This window comes from Pelodiscus sinensis, chromosome 3 (genome assembly GCF_049634645.1).
Source record: "Pelodiscus sinensis isolate JC-2024 chromosome 3, ASM4963464v1, whole genome shotgun sequence".
Classification (NCBI taxonomy): domain Eukaryota; kingdom Metazoa; phylum Chordata; order Testudines; family Trionychidae; genus Pelodiscus; species Pelodiscus sinensis.
The window spans coordinates 194,747,395-194,768,491 of record NC_134713.1 but is presented as its reverse complement, the minus strand read 5'-3'; the positions used below and the strand labels follow the sequence as shown (position 1 = coordinate 194,768,491).

The 21,097-nt window shown below is 45.0% G+C and overlaps 1 protein-coding gene across 5 annotated transcripts in view; it reads right to left on the bottom strand.

The window, feature by feature from the left end:
• The window catches only part of RIN2 (Ras and Rab interactor 2), a 124,397-nt gene that overhangs the window by 36,016 nt on the left and 67,284 nt on the right, over nucleotides 1-21,097 (bottom strand). For all 5 annotated transcript variants that reach the window (XM_075925778.1, XM_075925779.1, XM_006118558.3 and 2 more), the window contains exons 3-5: nucleotides 14,691-14,785; nucleotides 6,244-6,436; nucleotides 907-1,018 (exon numbers count right to left, since the gene is read on the bottom strand). In XM_075925778.1, the coding sequence (XP_075781893.1) occupies nucleotides 907-1,018; nucleotides 6,244-6,436; nucleotides 14,691-14,785 (400 nt within the window). The remainder of the gene's footprint in view (nucleotides 1-906; nucleotides 1,019-6,243; nucleotides 6,437-14,690; nucleotides 14,786-21,097) is intronic.

The following is a 21,097-nucleotide window of genomic DNA, read 5'->3' as shown; positions in this document are numbered from 1 at the left end:
ATTAGAAATGTCTCTCAATGGGGTTAAATTTCTGACCCTATAATTGGTGAAAATTACTCTTAGTTCTGAGAAACAAACACATAAATTCTCCTTTGGGCCCATGGCAAAGATGTGGCAGAAGAGAAGTCACCCAGCAGAAGCGATGGCATCATCCGGGAAGGACAGATTTAAATTCTGGTGGGGTTTGATGGACGCCTCACAAGTGGAGACTGCCTATAACAAGCACTGAGCCCCCCATTTAGCATAGTATTTATGCACATCTTAACTTTAAGCACACGAGTGTTTTAATTGACTTCAGAGTGACTACTTATTTGCTAACAGCAAGTTAGGTACATGGTTTTTAACAATGGTGCAAGCAGAAACCATTTCATACCACTACGGACAGGGGTGGGGGCACCAGCTGAGATGAGGGGAGGAGGGAGAGAAAAGCCTCAGACCTGAAGCCTCCACACCCTCCCTGTCTCCTCCCCATGAACCATGGGATGGGTGGAGATGGGAGTGTCCCCTTTATCCTCCTCCTGCAGTATTGCAGACTTTGAACCACACTTATGCCAGAGAAGCTGCCTTCATTTGGCTGCCCAACGGCCCCACATTTTGCTCCTTCCAAGTTTTTCTGGTAAAGAAGTTCCATCTCGCTGGTCTGTTGTGCTGAACTTCTGGGTTTTATGTAGCTTGTTTAATTAGTTCCACACATTCCCGACCCTCTCCCCCACTAGTGTAGGTCTGCCCAGATAACTTTCAAACCCTCAGCAGAGGGGGTTATACACAGTTTGCACTGTTCTTCCCCAATCCTGCTTGATTTGCTGCTTTCAGCCTAGCGCCCAGACACTGGATTTCCCTGATGGAAAGTGAATCTGGCCCATACAGTACAGCAAATAACTAAAATCTCCATAACACATGACTTACTATACGTGCTTTCTTTTATTGCGAATTCCTTGAGGCGAGAGCCAAATTCATTGGGAACACGGAGCGATAGGACTTTCTTCTGCATTCTTGTGGATTTCCTAACCAGAAAGATCTATCAGGAGGGGGAATAAAGTAAGAATTTAGACTTCTTTGCAACAGATGCTTTTCAAAGATTTTAAGGTCATTACAACCATCTAAATCTGACCTCCTGCATAACAAAGGCCACAGAACTTTCTCAAAATTCCTAGAGCGGAGCTGTTACAAAAATCATCCAATCTTGATATAAAAGTAGTCAGTGATGGAGCATCCACCATGACCTTTGGTAAATTCTCCCATTGTTAATTACTCTCACCATTCAAAAGGTGTACCTCAGTTCCAGTCTACAGTCAACTTCCAGCCACTAGATCATTTTATACCTTTTTCCGATAGATCGAAGAGACTATTATTAAATATTGGTTTTCCATGTAGCTGCACGGAGCTCAAATCTATTTAGCTTATCACTACAGGCATGTTTTGGAATCCTTTAATGATTCTCGTGGCTCTTCTCTGAAGCCTGTCCAGTTTCTCAACTCATTCTTGAACTGCAGGTTCCTGGATACAGTATTCTAAAAGTAGTCATACAATCACAGGGTTGGAAGAGACCTCAGGAGGTCATCGAGTCCAACCCCCTGCCCAAAGGAGGACCAATCCCAACTCAATCATCCCAGCCAGGGCTTTATCCAGCTGGGACTTAAAAACCTCTAGGGATGGAGATTCCACCTCCTCCCTAGGTAAACCATTTCAGTACTTCACCTCTCTCCCAAGGAAATAGTTTTCCCTAATATCCAACCTAGACCTCCCACACTGCAACTGGAGATCATTGCTCCTCAGTCTGTCACCTGTCACTACTGAGAACAGCCTCTCTCCATCCTCTTTGGAACCTCCCACTTCAGGCAGTTGAAGGCTGCTATCGAAAGTGACAAATACAGAGGAAAAATAACTTGTCTACACCTATTCAAGATTCCCCCATTTGTGCATCCCAGGGGTGCATTAATTTTTTTTTTTTGGGCTACAGGGTCACGCTGGGAGCTCATGTTCAGCTGATTATCCTCCACCACCTTTCTAGCTTCCTCTTCATCACTAACTTGTGTTCTTACATCCATTAACTTAATCGTGGAATTAAACTACATCTTTTAGAAAGATCCTATCTTCATTTTAAAAGACAAAGTGACAGAGTACCCACTGCATCTATCTGTATGCTGTTTCAATGCTTAATTACTAAGGCTCTGTTTTAGTCGTGGGCATTTTTAATAGAAGTCATGAACAGGTCACAGGCACTAAACAAAAATTCATAGCTTGTGCCCTATGCATGATGTTTGTTATCCATCCCTGAGTGAATCTTAGGGGGCGGCAGGGTTCCCTCCAAAGTGCGCACCTGTGCACAAATTCTAAACCCGCCCACCTCCTTCCCAGAGCCGCACAGTAACGCTCACCTTCCTGCTGGACCCAGAAGGCGAGTGGCTTGGCTGCTCTGGCGGATGGGGAAGGGGAGGAGGAAGTGGCAGCTGCTCTGCTCCAGTGGGCTGGGGCCACGTGGGAAAAGGCTGCTCTGGCAGTCGGGGCCAGGCTTGGGGCCATGTGGGGTTTAGTTGTTCGGGTTGCTCGGGCAGCAAGGGCCATATGAGAATGGTTGCTCTGCTCCAGGAGACTGGGGCCACGTGAGGAGCAGCTGCTCTGCTCCGGGGGACTGGGGCCAGGGCCACATGAGGAGTGGCTGCTCTGCTCCGCTCCGGGGGGTTGGGTCCAGGGCCACATGGGGAGTCCCCTGCAGGAGCAGCATCAGCTGTTCCCTTGCTCTCTAGGAGAAGCTGCTGCTACTGCCGCTCCTGCCTGGAAGCATCTCCTAGAGAGCAACGGAACAGCTGATGTGTCGGTCCCATGGTCGGGACCATGTGTCGGTCCCATTTAGGTCGGATGACAGGGACTCTACTATATTTCTGGCTTAAATACTTGTTTTTAAAAGTGGGAATGTTTTGTATTTATACATATTAAAGAACATTTAATTGTATGGACATTGAAGAAAGTATTTAAAAAATCTGCTTCCCAGGCAGTAGGATCCCTTTTTCACTGTTACTCTGACAACTGGCATTACTGTCCTGAACCGACTACCCTCAGGAATCTAAATCCTGAAACCTTCTCTTACAAAAACGGGGGCTGACATTCTGTGCTGAGCCAGCAGGAGGCTTGCAGCGGGTGCAGAAGGGAGGTGTTCTCTGCTTTCTCTCACTGAATTTTCTTTCTTGCTATTTCCGGGCTTAGTTCAATGTCTTATGAGCAATTGGTGCATGTGTAGTAAAGCAAACCGCCAGCACATGTCAACTTCTGAATAGCCATCTCTTTAGGCATCTATCTACTGTCTCGTATTATGTTCAATAAGGTATCAGCTGTGATTCTGGGGAAAAAAAAAGATTACTGACCCCACTAATGAAGTCAATAGCAAAACTCCTGTTCACATCAGTGTGGTCGAGGTTTCATATCTGAGATGAAATGGCCGACGGATGGATGTGGCTTTGGGGAGAGCGTAAGTGTTGTTTGAAAATGGCTATTTCCACATGGTTCATTATTATTATTCCTGTATAGCTGGTGCTCATGTCAGGATTTTACATCTGGAGGGCGCTGCATCTCTCTAGACGCTGACTCTCGCAGTGGAGCGCAACAGGCCCCCAGCACCACTGCAGAGGGGGGAAAGGAGCGCCCTGCCCCAGATGCCTCCTGCCTGTGCCAGTGGGTGTCCATGCTACTTGTGCAGCATTACACAGTGTGGCCAACTGGCCATGCAAAGGAGAAATCTGGGCAAGACACTCCCTGTGCAAGGAGACACCCTGCAGCTCCACATACAGAGGCATGGAGGTGGCCCTGGGGACCTCTCACCTGCTAGCCAGGAGTCACGTCACACCACTGGATGCCCTAGAACCATTTTGCACTCTAGTGGTGCAAAGGTGCCCTAAAAGCAGTGATCTCACTTCCCTACTTGGGCCTTAGCCCCAGTGCAGATAGGGGACACCATAGCTTGCTTAGAGCCAATGAAATGGCTTTGTGGTGCTCCCCCCAAAAGCTCACAGCATAGGGGCCTTCTGGAGGAAAACTAGAGCAGTGCTGCACTGACACAAAAATAAGTACAGTGCTATGACTTCTGTGGAACTGTGGGCAGTACAGAGTTGGAGCAGCCTGGAGGCTCAGCTAACATACAACAGCAGCTGGACTTGCCTCAGGGAAGGTGGAAAGTACAGAAGGCTCAAAGGGGGCTTAGATACATCTTTCACTCTTTCAGCGTTCCTGCTTTGATGTGGTCATGCCTTGGGATCCTAATAAAAGCTGAGATGCTGTAGTTCAAACTGTTCTGCTGGATCATGCTCTTGATATTGCTAGCAAACCCTCCAACGTCCCTTTGGTGTTTTGAATTCCGACAGTAATCATAGGACTGGAAGGGAGCCCGAGAGATCATCTAGTCCAGCTGGGGGTGGATCAGGGAGAGGACTATAAACAGAGGAAGATGGCTACTTAAAATTTTGCAGTATTAATTTTCTTTTTTACTTGACTTCATATTAAATAAACACTTAAAGTCATGCACCCTTTTATTTATCGCTTGTTATACTACTCTTCTTCCATAACACTTTAAAGTGTGTGTGTGCGTGTGTAAAATTTGTTAATAACTTGGGTGCCATGGTGACATACATCCAACCAAGCACACATGACCTCAATACAGGTGTACATGGATGGAAAATCTTAGAGGGAACACTGGGGGAGGCAGGAAAGGGGCAGAACAAGGGGTGCCACAGAAGCTCAAGGAGGGGCAGCAGTGCGGGACCCCTGCAGATGCTGGAGGGAGGGGTATTTCAGGGTGGTTGGTAGGGCTGCTGGACTGCCTACCTGGCCCCTTGCCATACTCCTGAAGCGTGACATGTCCTTCCCTTTTCTCCTAGCTCCACGTGCTCTCCCCACCCCAAGCACCTGCTCCACAGCTTCCATTGGTCAGGAACCACGACCAGGGTTTCCTATAGGTGCGTGCCAGTGTAGGCATGCACCAAGAATTTTAGTCCTGCCCACCTCATCAGTAGAGCCATGCAGCTGCAGCCCTAGTGCACCCGGGGGTAAGGCAGCAACTGGGCAGCCACCACATGGCTTGCACGGTGGCTGCTGGAGCTGAAGCCTGGCCCACGGAATTAAAAATAGCACTGTGGCTCCGGCTCCAGTCCTGGAACATGGGGCAACCGCCCATCACATAGCCCAGCCCCTGGGAGCAGCTATGGCTGTGTGGCATCTCCTAGGGCCAGGACCACAGTACTAAAAATAGCACCACAGCCCCAGCTTGAGTCCCAGTACACAGGGCATGCTCCCCTCCCTGTGTTTATAAGGGGCTTTTAATCAAGAAAGAAACTAACTTTGGTTAAGCAGATCCCTTTGCAGGCTTAGGGCAGAAGAAAGAAGAGGTGTTATCAGAGAGCCAAATAAGGCTCCTGAATTAACACACGGCATCTAATCCAGCTTCAGCTCAGGCTAGAGAGGTCTGAAGTCCCCAAGGCCCATACACTGGTCAACAATTAATGGTATGAAGCAGCAGACTCCACCCTGTCCGCTCCCATTTCTGCCAAGCCCCCATTGGGGTGCACCTGGAGAAGTAACTGTCTCCCTCACATTTACACTAGCTGGGAGCTCTCTCACCTTGGGAGAATTTTCAGTTGATCTTAATTAGGCCAGGTCTATACTAAAGGGGAAGGTCAAATTAAGATATGCAACTCTAGCTACGTACCTTAATTCGAGTTGATGCACCTTAATTCAAGTTTTCGTGCTGCTCCACAGCAGGTCACTGATGGGAGCGAATGCTCCTATCAGTTTCCCTTACTCCTTGCGAGGAGCAGGAGTACCAGCATTGACAAGGGTGCCCTGTGAGTTCAAGTTAGCAGGTCTTTACTAGATCTACTAAATAGACCTCTGGAAGGTCCATTGCGTCAACATCAATCTTCCATTTAGTGAAGACATAGCCTTAGGCCCGGGTCTAGCCCAGAAAAGTTCCTCCTCTGTGTCCGATCAATGGAGAACATGAATCTGCTACAGCACCAGGTAGAGAGGAGGGCGCCATACAGATCAGCTCACGCTTTTGGCCCTAGTTCAATCCAGAGAGCATCAGCCAAGATGCTGATGATCACATTATGGAGATGGCTCATCCAAGATTCTAACTCTGTGGCTCTGAGGGATGATTCTCCTTTTATCAGAGGAAGTATGTAACTTGCTGCTGAACGTGTGCAACATTAGGAAGAGAGAGTTTAAATATGAAAACATTTAAGATTTGTCTCTTACTCCAGGGGACTGGGACTGCAGAATTTCCACGGCTTCAGAGTCATTCAGGCCAAGCTGCAGCCACACGGGATGGGTGTGGAGAAGTTTATCTAGTATGCTGAGTTTACTGGAGAGACTGTCATAGCCAGAATCCCGGGGACAGCCTTTTACATCCTTTTTCTCAGGACAGGTATTATCCATGTCGTTAAGCAGGCTACGAGGAAGAGAATGAAACAATTAAAATATAGGCAAGTACATTTCTCAAAGAACAAACCATTCTGCAAACAGGGAATTCTCGTAACGACAATTAGCCCTACTCAACTGGGGGGGCTCGGAGGGGGTGAATTTTACTCGTGTAAGCATAGGAACGTTAACTCTAGAAGAAGCAGCATTGCAGCCATCAGCAATGCACTGCTTGCTTATGAGACGATGCCTAAAGGACGTCAAGAGAGAATGCTTGCGTCAAGGGAGATGCACATACATTAATGTACCGTATTTTCCGGCGTATAAGGCGACTGGATGTATAAGACGACCCCCTAATTTTTTAATTAAAAGATAGGGTTTCATCTTATACCCCAGCGCCCCTCCGCCTCCCTGGCTTTGCTCCCGGTGTCCCTGGTCTGCTGGAGACGGTCCCCAGCAGACCAGAGGCACCGGGAGCAAAGCCGCAGCAGCTTTGCAAAGCCTCAGGGGAAGCCGGCGGGGGGGCAGCCCAGGCACGCCTGGGCTGCCCCCCTGCCGGCTTCCCCCGAGGCTTTCCAAAGCCGTGGAGGAGCCCCCCCCGCTGGCTTCCCCCGAGGCTTTCCAAAGCCGCAGAGGAGCTCCAGCGAGGGGGCAGCCCAGGCGTGCCTGGGATGCCCCCCCCGCGGCTTTGCAAAGCCTCGGGGGAAGCCGGCGGCGGGGCATCCCAGGCGCGCCTGGGATGTATACCCGGCGTACAAGACGACCCCCGATTTTTGGGGGATGTTTTTTAACATCAAAAGTCGTCTTGTACGCCGGAATATACGGTATCCTAGCTTCCCACTTCTTTACCAGTGGGTTAAATACACAGGTCATACACGCCTTCTGTGCTATATGTAAGAAGGTTAAACATGACAATCACTTATTTTAAGTCAGAGAATGTTTATGAGAAGCTCTCGCCACACAAACCATTCCACATGCCATGGTACAAGTATCCACACCTCCATGATCTAGATACACAAAATTAAGTTTCAGAAGCTCATTGCAGAGTTGGCCTCTCACATGGACACAAAAGATTATGGACACAGCAATTTAAAGTGCTTTTCTACCCAGGCCAAAGGCTCTCTCTGATTTACATAAAACAAATGCTTCAGAGGAGGATCAGCACCAGTTCATCTTATCAACCCCACACAAGTAAATTGGGAATAAAATCTGTCCCTTTAAAAAAATAACATTCCCTACTGGTTTTCTGAATGGCAGATAGAAGGAAGACACACTAGTCATGTGTCAACTGTGGCTATAGTACTAACATTCCGGAAGACCAGCTGAAAAATGTTTATACAACTGGCAAGTCATTTATGTACAGCTAATTTCACCAACAGGACAGTACGGGTCAAATCCAGCCAGCCTTTCACACCACTAGAAAGCACTTTCTCCTTTACACTAAGGCAGTGTAAATGAGAATCAAGCGCTGCTTCTTTGCATTTTCTTTAATAAATGGTTCACAAATCAAAGGAATAAGTTCTGTTCCAGAGAGAAAGGAGTTACAGATATACAGTCTAAACTGGATAGGTGCTGGAAACTCCTGGGGACAGGGCCTTGTTATGTACCCATTCTTTGAAAACAACAGTACCTTAACAATTAACAGGAAGTCAAAAGGGTATTTATTTTAAACATTGATAATAAAAAGTTGCTGCAGCATACATTGTGCAATAGCAGCAAATGAAATTTAATACATTTAAAATTATTTAATAACTCTCTGTTTTATAATAATATCTTCTGGTGATATCCAAGTCAATAGAATATGTCAAGTAAAACAGAAAACCAAAACAGAAAATCAAAAACAAATACAAATTTGCATGGAAGTTCTGTAGGTTTTGCACTAATTATTTTCAAATCCCGCTAAAAAGACTTATGATGAAACCTAAGGAGACTATAACACACATGGGCATTAAAGAAAACCAAACATTTTGCCTAATTTTTTAGTGCTCATGAAACCCCTCAATTATGAAGGAAATACTTGAAGGTAAGAGCAGAAACAAACGATCAGCTGTGCCCTAACCACAATTAATTCGTGGCAATGAATACACAGCACAGGTTGAAACTTGTAATCAGTATGATTTACAGCCTGTAAGCAGAGGGTTGGAATGTGTGTCCACGTGCATGCGCATACCCCCAAAGCCCAATGTGTCTGTTTCCCCTCAGACGGTCAGCAACTGTGGGGTTGTTAGTTAGTTTCTCAATCCTCTCTGGATCTCTTGCTTTGACCCTGTAACCTGCATTCCTGACTCTGGTCTTTTCATTTTTAATCCCCCATCATCTGTTCATTTCTGGCCTCTGCAGCCCTCCTCTTTCTCCTTTAGCTGCTTTTGTGATCTCTGCCCGCCATTGCTTAACTTAAGATCAGATGAACTGTTCAGGCATTATCATTACAGACCACCTCCTTATAGATTACGTGATCTGATGGAGAGAAATAATTTAGTTTTGTTAGTCTCAGAAGTGATGGAAAAAATCAAAGTAAAATAACAAGGATTCTGTTGCAGTTAGCACCCATGTCTAAGCATGCTGGACTTTGGAAATCAAAATTAGTTTTTGGGCAGTGAAACCAAGAAAACCTCACTGGGAATCTCATCAGAACTACAGAAATGGAAACTGACCAGTGTTGGTTTTAAAACACCTGCAGTTAGAAAACTAATATGAGATCAGTGATATCTAAGAAAGAGACACTTTTTCAAGAGAGGGCACAGAAGAACAGCTGTTCCCTTATACAAAATGGGGATTATAGAATCTTTAAGGGGTCTTGCCCATTCCTAGGCCAAGACCCTTGCAGAAAACTGTCTTCTCCGAACAGGAGAGCAAGACAGGGACAACCCAAATGTGGGAGATCTGGCTGTTTATATAACAATGAGTTTAATCCACAAAGGTTAGGAAATTCAGAGCTGAGTCCTTACTGTTCCCTAGGACTGTAGCAAACAGAATGGTGGGTCTGAATCCCAGTTACACTAAGGTCCTTTATACTACCTAGGCAGCACAAAAGAACTTTAAAGCGATCTTTACATTTAATCCATGATCACTATAAGTCTGTGGTAATAACTGCACCTACAAATTTATCCGAATTGTGAGCTCAACTGTAAAAAGTATGTGATATTTGATTAACTTTCACAGTAATCTATAACAAATGTTGACAGGAAAAGGTACAAAAGGGAGACTAAAGTAATCTAAATTAAACAAAGAAACCTACTGATATAACTCAACAAAAGGGATGTAAGCGACTAATTGACTAGCGACTAACCAACCCATCAGAAAGAGGTAGCGGGGGAGGAGGGAAGAGGTGGTGGTGCTGGGGGGAGCCAGCTTAAAAGCCGGTTCCCCCCAGCTCCATTGGAGGGGGCAGGGGTGAAACGGAGGTGTTCCATCTTTGAAACATACAAGAGTCCCCGCTGGAGATTTTGTACATTTCAAAGCAGAAGCGCTGCATGGAGCCTGGGGCCAGAGGGACTCAGGAAATCCCGTTGGTCCGGGGCTCCACACGCAGTGTTTCAATCTTTGAAATGCACAAGAGCCCCTGCTGGGGTTCTTGTACATTTCAAAGGAGGAACGCTGCAGGGCACTTCTGCCTTTGAGATGTAGCAACAGCCGGGTGGGCTCTTATCAACTATTCGATTAATCTAATTTTAACATCCTCTCTCAACGACTGTATTGAAATCATGCTTGGTAAAAACACAAGACGTGGAACTGGAAAGTAATGAATCAGATGAATGTATATTAAGTCAAATTGGGGCACAAATAATAAGAGGATGGGCTATTCCATCCATCACTACATTTCTGGATCCTTTAAAAAAAACTTCAAGGAGAAAAAAAATGGAATAGACAAAGGCTACTGGAGGCATCATTTCTGCCACACCCACTGTCTCCTGGGTTCACAGAACTTCTTTGTCCCAATCCTGAGCAATGCCCTGATCAGACCAGGCCACACAAAGAGATGCAGATGTCATCTCCACCCAGAGATGACATTGTGGGAAGAAGGGGACGAGTGAGAAGAGGTTTGCTGCTTGGTTTGTACTAAGCATGCTCAGTAACATTGCTGAAGCAGTCTGCCCTCAAATCTACCCCCACCCCCAATCATAGGCATGGGTCACAACGCCACCCCTACAAGCTGCAGCAGAATCCCAAGCACCACCTAAGGTAAAATGAGTTCAGACTTTTACTAAAGTAGCAGAAACAGCTCTAGCTCATACCAACTAACTTCTTTTACCCAAAAGAACAGCTATTACACTCTTTGAAGATTGTCAAACAAGAGGGCTTTTCCCCTTTAGCTGAGGAAGTATTAAAATGTAAGTAATAATTAGTGTTTGAAATGTCAAGTGTTTCCCCTTCATTTCTTTCCCTTTAATAAAAAGATGTTAACAGGTGTGTTTGCCATACTGTACTAAGCAGGCTGAGGTCTCTGTATACTGAACTGTGAACCTTATTTAACTCTATTTAATACAGGACAATGACTGTGTTATGCTAACACCTTTGAGCCATTTATTCCTTATACAACAGATCTCATTGCACTGCCAGAATGGTGTCCAAACAGCCGTGGTGTAAATGGGAATTAGGTCCCGTATCTGTAGTCATAAATCTTAAACTCTCTCTGCCCTGCAAAGACAGAGGGTCCCCCCCTTTTTTAAACAGGAGCTCATGGTTATCTATAGACTTCAACCTGCAGGCTAGGAAATGTTCTATAGGAAGGACATACAAAAGGGCCACTACTGACTGTGTGTGTTTCAGAGACATTGCTTATGCTGCTCTAATTGTAGTTTCAATAAATGAGCTGCTGTCTCCTAAGGTCTTATAAGGGCATGTCATCACTGCCTCACAATTCAGAGTTTAGGGGTATGAAGTGCAACACACATTGAAGAGCTGCACTGGAACTCCCCTGTGTGGACACTGCAGGAATGAACTAGACCAGGCCATTTGAAGAGGACTGTTAGTGTGAACTAGGAACCTTTTAGTTCATGCCTGCATCGTCCACATGGGGGAGTTACAACAAAGCACTTTGGTGTTCATGGCTATTCAACCCCCCCCCCCCCCCCCCCCCCCCACCGGCTGAACTGCTAGGCAGTTTAGACATGCCCTAAGTCCAAAGTCAGGATGTTAAATTCCATTTAATTAGTTAACTAGTTAAACTTAGTATTTAACCAGTTAAGTGATTAAATGGGGTCGGGTGGGAGAAGAAAGCGTTCCAGAGCACTGGGCCTGCCCTGGCCAGGCTGCAGCAGCCCCCACGCCACGGGCAGGGGCGGTTCCAGCCCAGCTGCTTACACCCCCACTTGGGCTGCCAGCTCCAAGCCCGTAGCCTTGTGCAGGACTGAAGTGGCAGCAGGAGAAGGCGGAAGAAGAAGCGGAGGCCTGCGGACTCCCCACCCTCACTGCCGCTTTCACACCCCTCCCCTACGAGGCTGCCAGCTGCTCCCAGCCTGTGAAGATGCACTCCTGCAATGCCAGAGCTGCCCTCCACCCATGGGGACCGTTCCCATTACCTGTCCACACCCCTAGTCTAAAGCCTTCTGTGAAGATTTGCTTCAATGACAGCTATCGATGTAGCTGTACTGGTCCTACCTGGAGTGGTGTGAGAAAATAACTGTTTTCACTAGCGCTCTGCTAGGGGGCAGCGTGGATGAGTGGGGTTATAGCAAGGCCCCTAATCCCTAAGAGGACAGTGGAGCTTTCCCTCTTCAACATGCACAGAAAACACATGGAGGCTGTTCCTTACACTGCACCTTAAGGTTATGTCTCACTGCAGAGCTAACTCGGTGATCAGCAGGTTTGCCTAGCCCAGATGTGAGCAGGCACACTGAAAGGAAAGCAGCCTGCCTGTCCTGAAGCAAGCAGACTTTTAACAGCCTAGTCAGCACCAAAGCTGCCAGGGTTTCTTTTTGACCTGGTGTTCGAGTTGAAAACTGAACACCTGGCAACTCTAGACCAATCCCACAACTGGTTTTCAGGTCACTCTTACTTTGGCTCCACTCCACAGATGTTTTAATACTAGAATGACGGGTACCATGGTCTCTAGTTGGAGACAAGAAAAAGGCCATGTCTTGAGTCTGACTCTGGACCCTCACACTTCCCTGACAGTGCAGTGTAAGGAAGACCTGCCACCACACCTCCTCAACGGGACTTCACGCAAATGGCAAAGGCCTGCACAGCAGTCAGTGCAGCAACTGGCTGCGTAACTTTCCACTGTAGACAGCAAATTCCTCACACAACAGTGGTGATGTGCATTCCCCCATCCTGTTCCTCTCCCATCCAACTGGGTCAGGACAAGGTTGGGGAAAGTAGGAGGAGAGAGGGAACAGAGCTGCAGACGTGACTGCTTCCTCTCCTCCACTCAGGAAGGACTGCATGCTGCTAGGATTGGAAGGAAATGGAAGGGTGATTGAAAACAAAAACAAATCAGATGAATATGAACCATATAGCTTAGAATACAACATTACGAAAACACGTTACGAATTGGCTGTGACAAATGTAAATAGGGTTGCCAGGTGTCCAGTATTGGACCGGACAGCCCGGTATTTGAGGCATGTGTTCTTTTTTTTTTTTTTAAACACTCAACAACTTTTGGGGTGTGTTTGTTTTTTTTCTTCTCAGCCAATTTTTTCCACGTCGTGTTCGGTATTTTTTGTGAAACTATCTGGCAACCCTAAATGTAAACCACGTTTAGACATAAGGCTTCTGCTCTTAATCAGTTTTAAAAAAAAAAAAAAAACCTGCATGAGACTCCATTTGTAAGAGGCAGGGCCAAATTCAGCCTTCTCAGGACAATACTGAGGAGAGAGAACTGGCTGTCAGCAGCAGCCAAACGGAAGACCCCTGAGCAGTGCAGTAGGCACAAAGCAGGATGTCTCAGAGGGCATGGAGAGCAATGAGTGCCCCATCCTGTTACTGTAACAAAGTACAGTTTGCCCTTCCCCCTCAAGCCTGCAGAATAAAGGTAGCCACCGATCAAAGGGGTAGGGCAACACTAGTTACCCTCCCCCAAGATGCTGATAACATCTCTAAGGCCACATAACTGCTGAAATGAATGAAAGCTAAAACTTCAATTTGAACATCTTGTCAGAGCTAGGTTTAGAACATAACTAGAGGCACCAGCAGCCAGGTACCTGAAAACCACACACACAGACCTCGGTTTCATGATCATTGAATTTGAATCCAGAGGACAAGTTAAAAGTGCCTGAATGCGCACCTTAACAGAAATGGCAACTCTGTAACTACAGAGATACTTATGGGTATGCAATAAGAAGTCATTTCACTACCTTATAAAAGACCACATGGATGAGAAAATGTTTTACTGATCTGATAAAAAAAAAGATATCTCATCCACCTCATGCCTCTAATGTACTGGAATCAACACAGTAACAACAACAGGGCATATTATAAAAGATTAGTTAGTTAGAAACCAACCTATTTACTCAGGTTAAACAGAAGCTCTGAATCTGTTGCTTCCCTTTTACGGCTAATATTTCACCTTAATGGAGTGTATTTCTAGATCTCAGGATTGCTTAAAAAAATACATTAAAAAAGAAAAGAAAATAGCTATGGGCCTAATATTTACCAGACAATATCTATTTCACTAACTTTCCAACAGAAAGCAACGGATTTAGTTTAACCATTACAACAACAGTTACTCTGATTCATTTAAAAAGTGTCAGAACTTTATTTGTACTGCAACATCTTTCTTTAGCCTTCCCAAATTTCGACAGCCTACTGTTCTTACATTTAAAGAAATTTTAAACAAACTTCACATACATCTCACAAATACTTTAATACAATAGTCATTTTATAGCAGTGGATATTTTACTACTACTAAACTGTGAAGGCAAAAACAGTCACAGGTTATTGAATGAAAGTTCCACTGAATATTCACAAAGCTGACTGAAGCAATGAATACTTTTAACATGTACAATGTAAACGCTAGATGCATTTCTACAGCCAGCAGTAATATGTTGAGTTGTTTCTGCATCTGAAAGTGCATCTGTTTCCTCATAAACAACAAAAACCTAGGAACTGTGAGTGCATAAAGTTCAACTGCTTCTGAAAGAAATTAAAAACATACATACAACTTAATCAACAGACACGCCTGCTGCCCACAGGCAAACACCTTCATTACCTACAATCTTTTGTATTCGTAGGAGGAAAACTAATGACTATGACAGAAATTTCACCTTCCTGAATAAAGCAGTGCAATGAAAACAGTCTTGTCATTTTACATTGCCAGGATCTATTATATTATACTTTTTAATCACCTTTGTGAAACAGTGGATCCATCTTCCAGCATGAGATCTGTCTGTACCATCTCTTGTTTCAATTCTCCAATTTCTGAGGCAATTGTGTCAATGAGCTAGACAGGGACAAAAATAGTATGACGTCAAGCAAGTGGAAGAGGCGTGGAAACAGAATGGACAAGTCGAGTCACTAGAGATTACAAACCCTTTCCCTCCCTCCCCCCATTCTATTTGGACTTCCCTTATAATAGAAAAAGGGCGAGGGACAGACTGTGCTTGTTCTTGGAGGCAGGACAATTGAAATTTAACAATAGTATTTAACATTCCCAAAAAATAAGATCAGATTATTCTTTTAATTAGTTATATTAATACCATAGTTTCAACAGGCATGGACATAGTAAGGTATTGATTTTTAAAAAATGGCTTGACTACTCTAACATTCAATTCTACAATTTAAAAAAAACATAAAACATTTTAAAAACCAAAAATCTTCAAAATATATTTCCACAAAACCATATTTTCAAGATTCTTTGGTAAAAAATAAATATATCTGCAGAAATGAAAGAACAATTATTTTTCATACTAACTTCTGGACTGAAGCCAAACAAACCATATTAGTTAAAGAATTCTCTGTTCCAGTATTTTAACCAAGAGATCAGAACTAGACTTCAGTTTACGGTTAGTACGAAATCTCAGTGACTAAGCAACTATGAGAATTATGGCATAAATGAATCAATAAGACCAGCAGAATTAAGCCCCTTGTACTTAGAACTCTGCATGGATACAAAATTTTGTATCAGTATCTATATCCGTAAAAATGAGTTGCAGGTATAAAATGGATATACACAAATTTCCAGAACTCTGCATGTGCTTCCCATAGCAATAGCACTGAAGAGTGTTTGGTACATGATGCATGTGAGATGGAAAATACACAGAAGTCAAATTTTAACAAAAATAAAGTAGCCAAGAGTAAGCAATAATAATAATAAAAAAAACCCTACACATCCCCAAAAGATGGAACAGAACAGGCAATCATCTTGTGATTCATCCCATCACCCAATTCCAGCCCTGACAAACAGAGGTTAGGGACACCATCCACTGATGCTCTCCCCTTGCTCCCTCAGACCTTCATTGTGCAACACCTACTAAATAGTCATCATGAAACTTTGGCGACTATCACATGAACTGCAAATAACTGAAACCAAAGGGTTTTCAATGGAGCCACCCTCCATCCACATATTTTAGTCCAGCAGTTGACATACCTGAGTTGTCTAACTCTGCACTTGAAAAAACTACCCTTCTGTCATACAGATGTTGTCCCCAGCTAACCTTTTCTTAGCTGCATTAGAAGGGAGTAAAACACTTTTTCTGAATACACCCAGAATACATGGCTGTACAGTCCCTTTTCAGAGCAGAACCATACTGAGGTCTTTCAAAACATTTAAACTTTGCACAAGGATCTTGGTATGTGTTTATAGCCTCCTATACCAGGTCCCAATACTGTCAACGCCATTACTGCAGTCAGTCTGTTAGTAAGATGGCCTAGAACAGGGCTACTCAACATGGGGTCCGTGGGCTGCACGCGGCCCACAGTCCATTTGTTTGCAACCCACAGTGCAGTTTGGGTTTACGTGGGACTCAATACGCGGCCCGTGGGTGGGATCCTTTGAACATGGCCTCCACTGGGAACACGCTCCACAATGGCGAGTCAATAAAATGGTCTTCTGTTGATATGCGTTTTCGTAGTTCAATTCCTGGACTGTCATTGCTCATTAAAAGTGCTGTCATATGGGTGGAAATTGGGTAAATATTGCATTTTATTAATATCAGAAGAACTGACTTAAATGGGGCCTCTGTGTTGTGTATCTTGCCTTAATCTTTGTATTCATGTCCTTCAATGGGAAAGAAGTGATTTGCATATGTATTTGCATGTATATGCAACCACACTTAAGCTGCGGCCCTCGGCATGTGCTGTGAATATCATTGTAGCCCCCGGGGCTTCCAAGTTGAGTAGAACTTCCAAGTGTAATTACAATTTGTATCACTATTTTTAAAACCACGCTAGTCAGTGGGAGCAAAGGATGTGCAGCCATATTTGAGTCAAATTTCTCTAACAGACTAACTTTTAGTCCCTCACTTTTGAATTGTTAGCCTTTATTTTCAATTGCAAGAAACATTCAAAAAGAGATGGAACGTTCAGACTGAGTCAAATTATTGAAGTTGAGGTTTTATATACAAGTAGAAAAGTAAAATAATTACAGTGAAACCTTTGTTATCCGGCACTCTGTAAACCAGAAAACTTTGTTAATCGGCATTGCCCCCAGCCACAACCCCAGCCACAATACTGTCACATCTTTCGGCGCACAGGCCTGGCTTGGTTTACAATGATTAGCTTAACAATTTTTTATTTAAGTAGTACTAATCATCTTTAACTCAAAATAGAAATGGGAGACCAACTGCCTCACACTACAAAACTACCAATATTAAAAACTTGAGTTTTATTTTTGTCCATTGGTTTTTCCTAGGTTGATGGGACCCTCAGATAACCAGAATTTTTAGTTAATCAGAATGCCCTAATCTCCAAGCATGCTAGATAACACAGGTTTTACTGTATTGTGTTAGTTTTAGAGGGATAGACTCAGCTTGGAGAGGAAGGAAGGTAGAAAGAAATACCACTGTAGTTTCTGAGTTTATAGGAATTCAAATAAGTGACTCACAAATTATAGCTAGGAAGAGTTACCTAGTGTTGCTCGATTCCTTAACTCAGAGAGGCGGGGGGAAAGAACCCTATTTTGGGTTGGGGGCCACTGACCCACAGAAAAAAAAAAATCAGTCGGGGGCCACACACAAGTTAGAAGAAAAAACACACAAATACACCCCCCCCCCCAAAATAACCTCACTAACGTGGCCTCCCAATTGAGAAGCAGAAAGACAGTCCTGACATTTCCCTTGCACACCAGAGCCTGGGGGAGCCAGGCTAGTAGATTTTATGGGGCAGTGGGGGAGCGAGGGCTAGAGTGCCACCGTGGGTTCTCCAATGCTAAGGGGGAACTCTGAGCCTTGAGGGGACAGATCCAGGCAAGCCAGGGGCTGCATCTGGCCCCCGGGCCTTAGGTTCCCCACCCCTGCCTTAATTCATTTTTGTTTTTAGAAAACAAAATGAAATGTCCCATGCTTCATTTAAATCATTTCTCTGGGGTGGGGCTGGAGAGGAGGGGTTCAGGATGTAGGCTGTCCCAGGGAGAGAGGACTACTCCACCACTGCCCCCTGCTCGCCCAGTGGGATCATAGCTGTTCTGGTCCCCATTCCTGGTCCCTTGCTCTCCTTCCCCCCACTCCTCTGTGGTAATTCTACAGCAGGGGCAAGCAAGATACAGCCTGTAGGCCGCATCGGGCCTGCCAAGTCTTTTAATCCAGCCCATTCCTGCAGCATGGAACGGCGCCGCTCACAGTAGCTAGCTGCTCCCTGTGGCTCTCCACACTGTGCGGAAGGTGAAAGGGAAGCTTTGTGTGCTGTCCCAATCCCCCCAAAAAACTCTCTGCTCCTATTGGCTGGAAACTGGCCAATGGAAGCTGAGAGAATAGCTGGGGGGAAGGCAGTGCACCACAATTTCTCAGCTTTCTTGAAACATGGTGCCCAGAACTGGACACAATACTCCAGCTGAGGCCACCCTGTAATAGTGGGGAAAAGCAGGGTAGGCCTTGATTGACCTCGGCTATGAGAATAAGTGATCCCTGTGCTTTCCATTACCATAGACTCGACACACCTAATAATCTTTAATGCATCCTGCAAAGAAGAGAAATGCTATCTCACGATGATAAAAAATTGTGTATTAGGGTAACTGTGTAACCATTGAAAATCTCAGCAGTTACATGGTTACCCATGCTAGCCACCTCCCTGGGAGCAGAGCCGGCAACTCTTGCCCACCGGGCTCCTGGGGAGAAGGCTTCATTGCCCTCCTTCAGCGAAGCTTCCTCCCCGGGAGGCTGAGTGTAACTGACATCCATTTATCAGTTAAACCGTTAGCTGTTTACACTCGTACACCCCTAGTGCAATTATCCCCATTTTATAAGTGGGAAACTGAGCCACAGAGACATTAAGTGACAAAATCACACCGAAGTCTGTGGCGTAAGAGGGAACTGAACCCAGATGGTCATAGTCCCAGGTTAGATTTAATATTTAGATCAACTAAGCAAGAAATTTATATGCCAAGTCCTATAAAATCAGTATGGCTTTCTGCACTTCTCTGGTTTTTATAGGTTGAACCTCTCTAGTCCGGCACCCTTGGAACCAGACTGGAGCCGAACCAGAGAATTTGCTGAAACACAGGAGGTCAATATCGTCTAGCAGCATTACCAACAACTCTGCTGCTTACTGAGCTATTAGAAAACATCAGAAAGAGGCAGCAAGGGAGGGGGGAAAAGAGGAGGAGGTGCTTCAAAGTGGCAGCGCTGCGTGGAGCCTAGGGCCAGACCCTGGGCTTCACACAGCACTGATGCTTTGAAACGCCGCATGCAGCCCAGGGCCAGCTGGAGTGTCCCCAGGCTGCACATGGTGTTTCAAAGTAACAGCGCTGCATGGAGCCTGGGATCAGCTCCCCCACTGACCCTGGGCTCCGTGTGGCACTGCCGCTTTGAAACGCCATGTGGAGCCTGATGCTGTGTTCCCTATTGCATTTCAAAGCAGCAGTACTGCATGGAGCCTACTGTCAGCGGGGGAGTCCCCAGCTGATTCAGGGCTCCACGTGGCACTGCTGCTTTGAAACGCCATAAGGAACACAGGTCCAGCAGGGGTCTGCCCATGCTCCCCACAGCACTTTCGCCTTTGAAGTGTAGCGAAAGCCCTAGGGAGGGCCCTATCCACTAATCGAATAGTCGGTGGAAATTGCATCAACTATTCAATTAGTCAATTAATCAAAATTTAACCTCCTTAGGCCACACCCATGACAAGAGAACATCTGGCTAACTAAAATCCTGCCAGACCACGGATGTCACTGGACCAAAGAATGCCGGACTAGAGAGGCTCAACTTTCTTGCTATTCCTGATTCCACTCCAGTTTTTCCTCCCTTTTTCCTGTAATCAAAATGTATGCTTTTTCTGATTTTTCTTCAGGGTCTTCTTTCACTTTGTTTTCTCTCTTCTTTTCCCTAAATTGTACTTGTTACCTTCTTGACTATCTCTATCACCACTTCGCTCTCCCTCAACAGAATCCCACACATACTTACACAGCTATGCATAAAATACACAGAGTGCTTCTCTCTTCCTAGACCTCAAATTTATCCCATCCTATGTGCATCCAAACACAAGGCTTGGAAATTTTGCTTGGGAGCTAATTCTTCTAGATGCAGACACAAGTCAGTGCCAGTGTTCAGCAGATGAGCTAGCTACAATAGAGCCTCACAGCTAGAAACACCTGAGTTACAAACTGACCTGTCAACCATACGCCTCATCTGGAACCAGAAGTACACAATCAGGCAGCAGCAGAGACTAAATAAATACATAAAAGCAAATACAGTACAGCACTCTGTTAAACATAAACTACTAAAAAATTAAAGGGAGTATTTGAAAAACAAAAAGATTTGACAAGGTAAAGAAATTGTCACTGTGCTTGGTTCATTTCAATTAAGATAATTTTAACTATCTTTTTTCCTTTGGCATAGTTAAGTTTCAAAGCTGCATTAATTCAGTGTTCTGTTGTAAACTTTTGAAAGAACAATCGTAACATTTGTTGAGTTATTAACATTTCTGGGTTACAAACTCCATTCATAAGAACATAAGAAGGGCCATACTAGGTCAGACCAAAGGTCCATCTAGCCCAGTTTCCTGTCTGCCAACAATAGCCAATGCCAGATGCCCCCAGAGGGAGTGAACAGAACAGGTAATCATCATGTGATCCTTGTTCTATCATTCATTTACAAACAAACAGAGGCTAGGGACACCATTCCTACCAATCCTGGCTAATAGCCATTCATGGAGCTAACCTCCATGAATCTATCTATCTATCTAGCTAGCTTTGTTTTGAACCCTGTTAAAGTTCTAGTCTCCACAACATCCTCTGGCATGGAGTTCCACAGGTTGACTGTGCGCTGCATGAAGGAAAAGCTTCCTTGTGTTTGTTTTAAACTTGCTATCTATTAATTTCATTTCTTCTTGCCCTACATTTCTAGAGTGGCCTAGCTGGCATCCTTGAAGATTCCTCACCATGTGGTTTATGAGGCACACCTTCCCTTCAGCCCATGGGCCTGGACAAAACCAGGCATGGCTCAGTTTGGAATTTGCAAAGACTCAGCAGCCTGGATTGGGTTTTGCAAACTGGGGAGTCACAGAGTGGGACAGGAGAGCAAAGGGTGTCTCACGTCTGGGTCCATCTAACTAGAAACACAGCCTTCTGGGGCATGGCTGGGAAACTTGCTACTGGCACATTTCT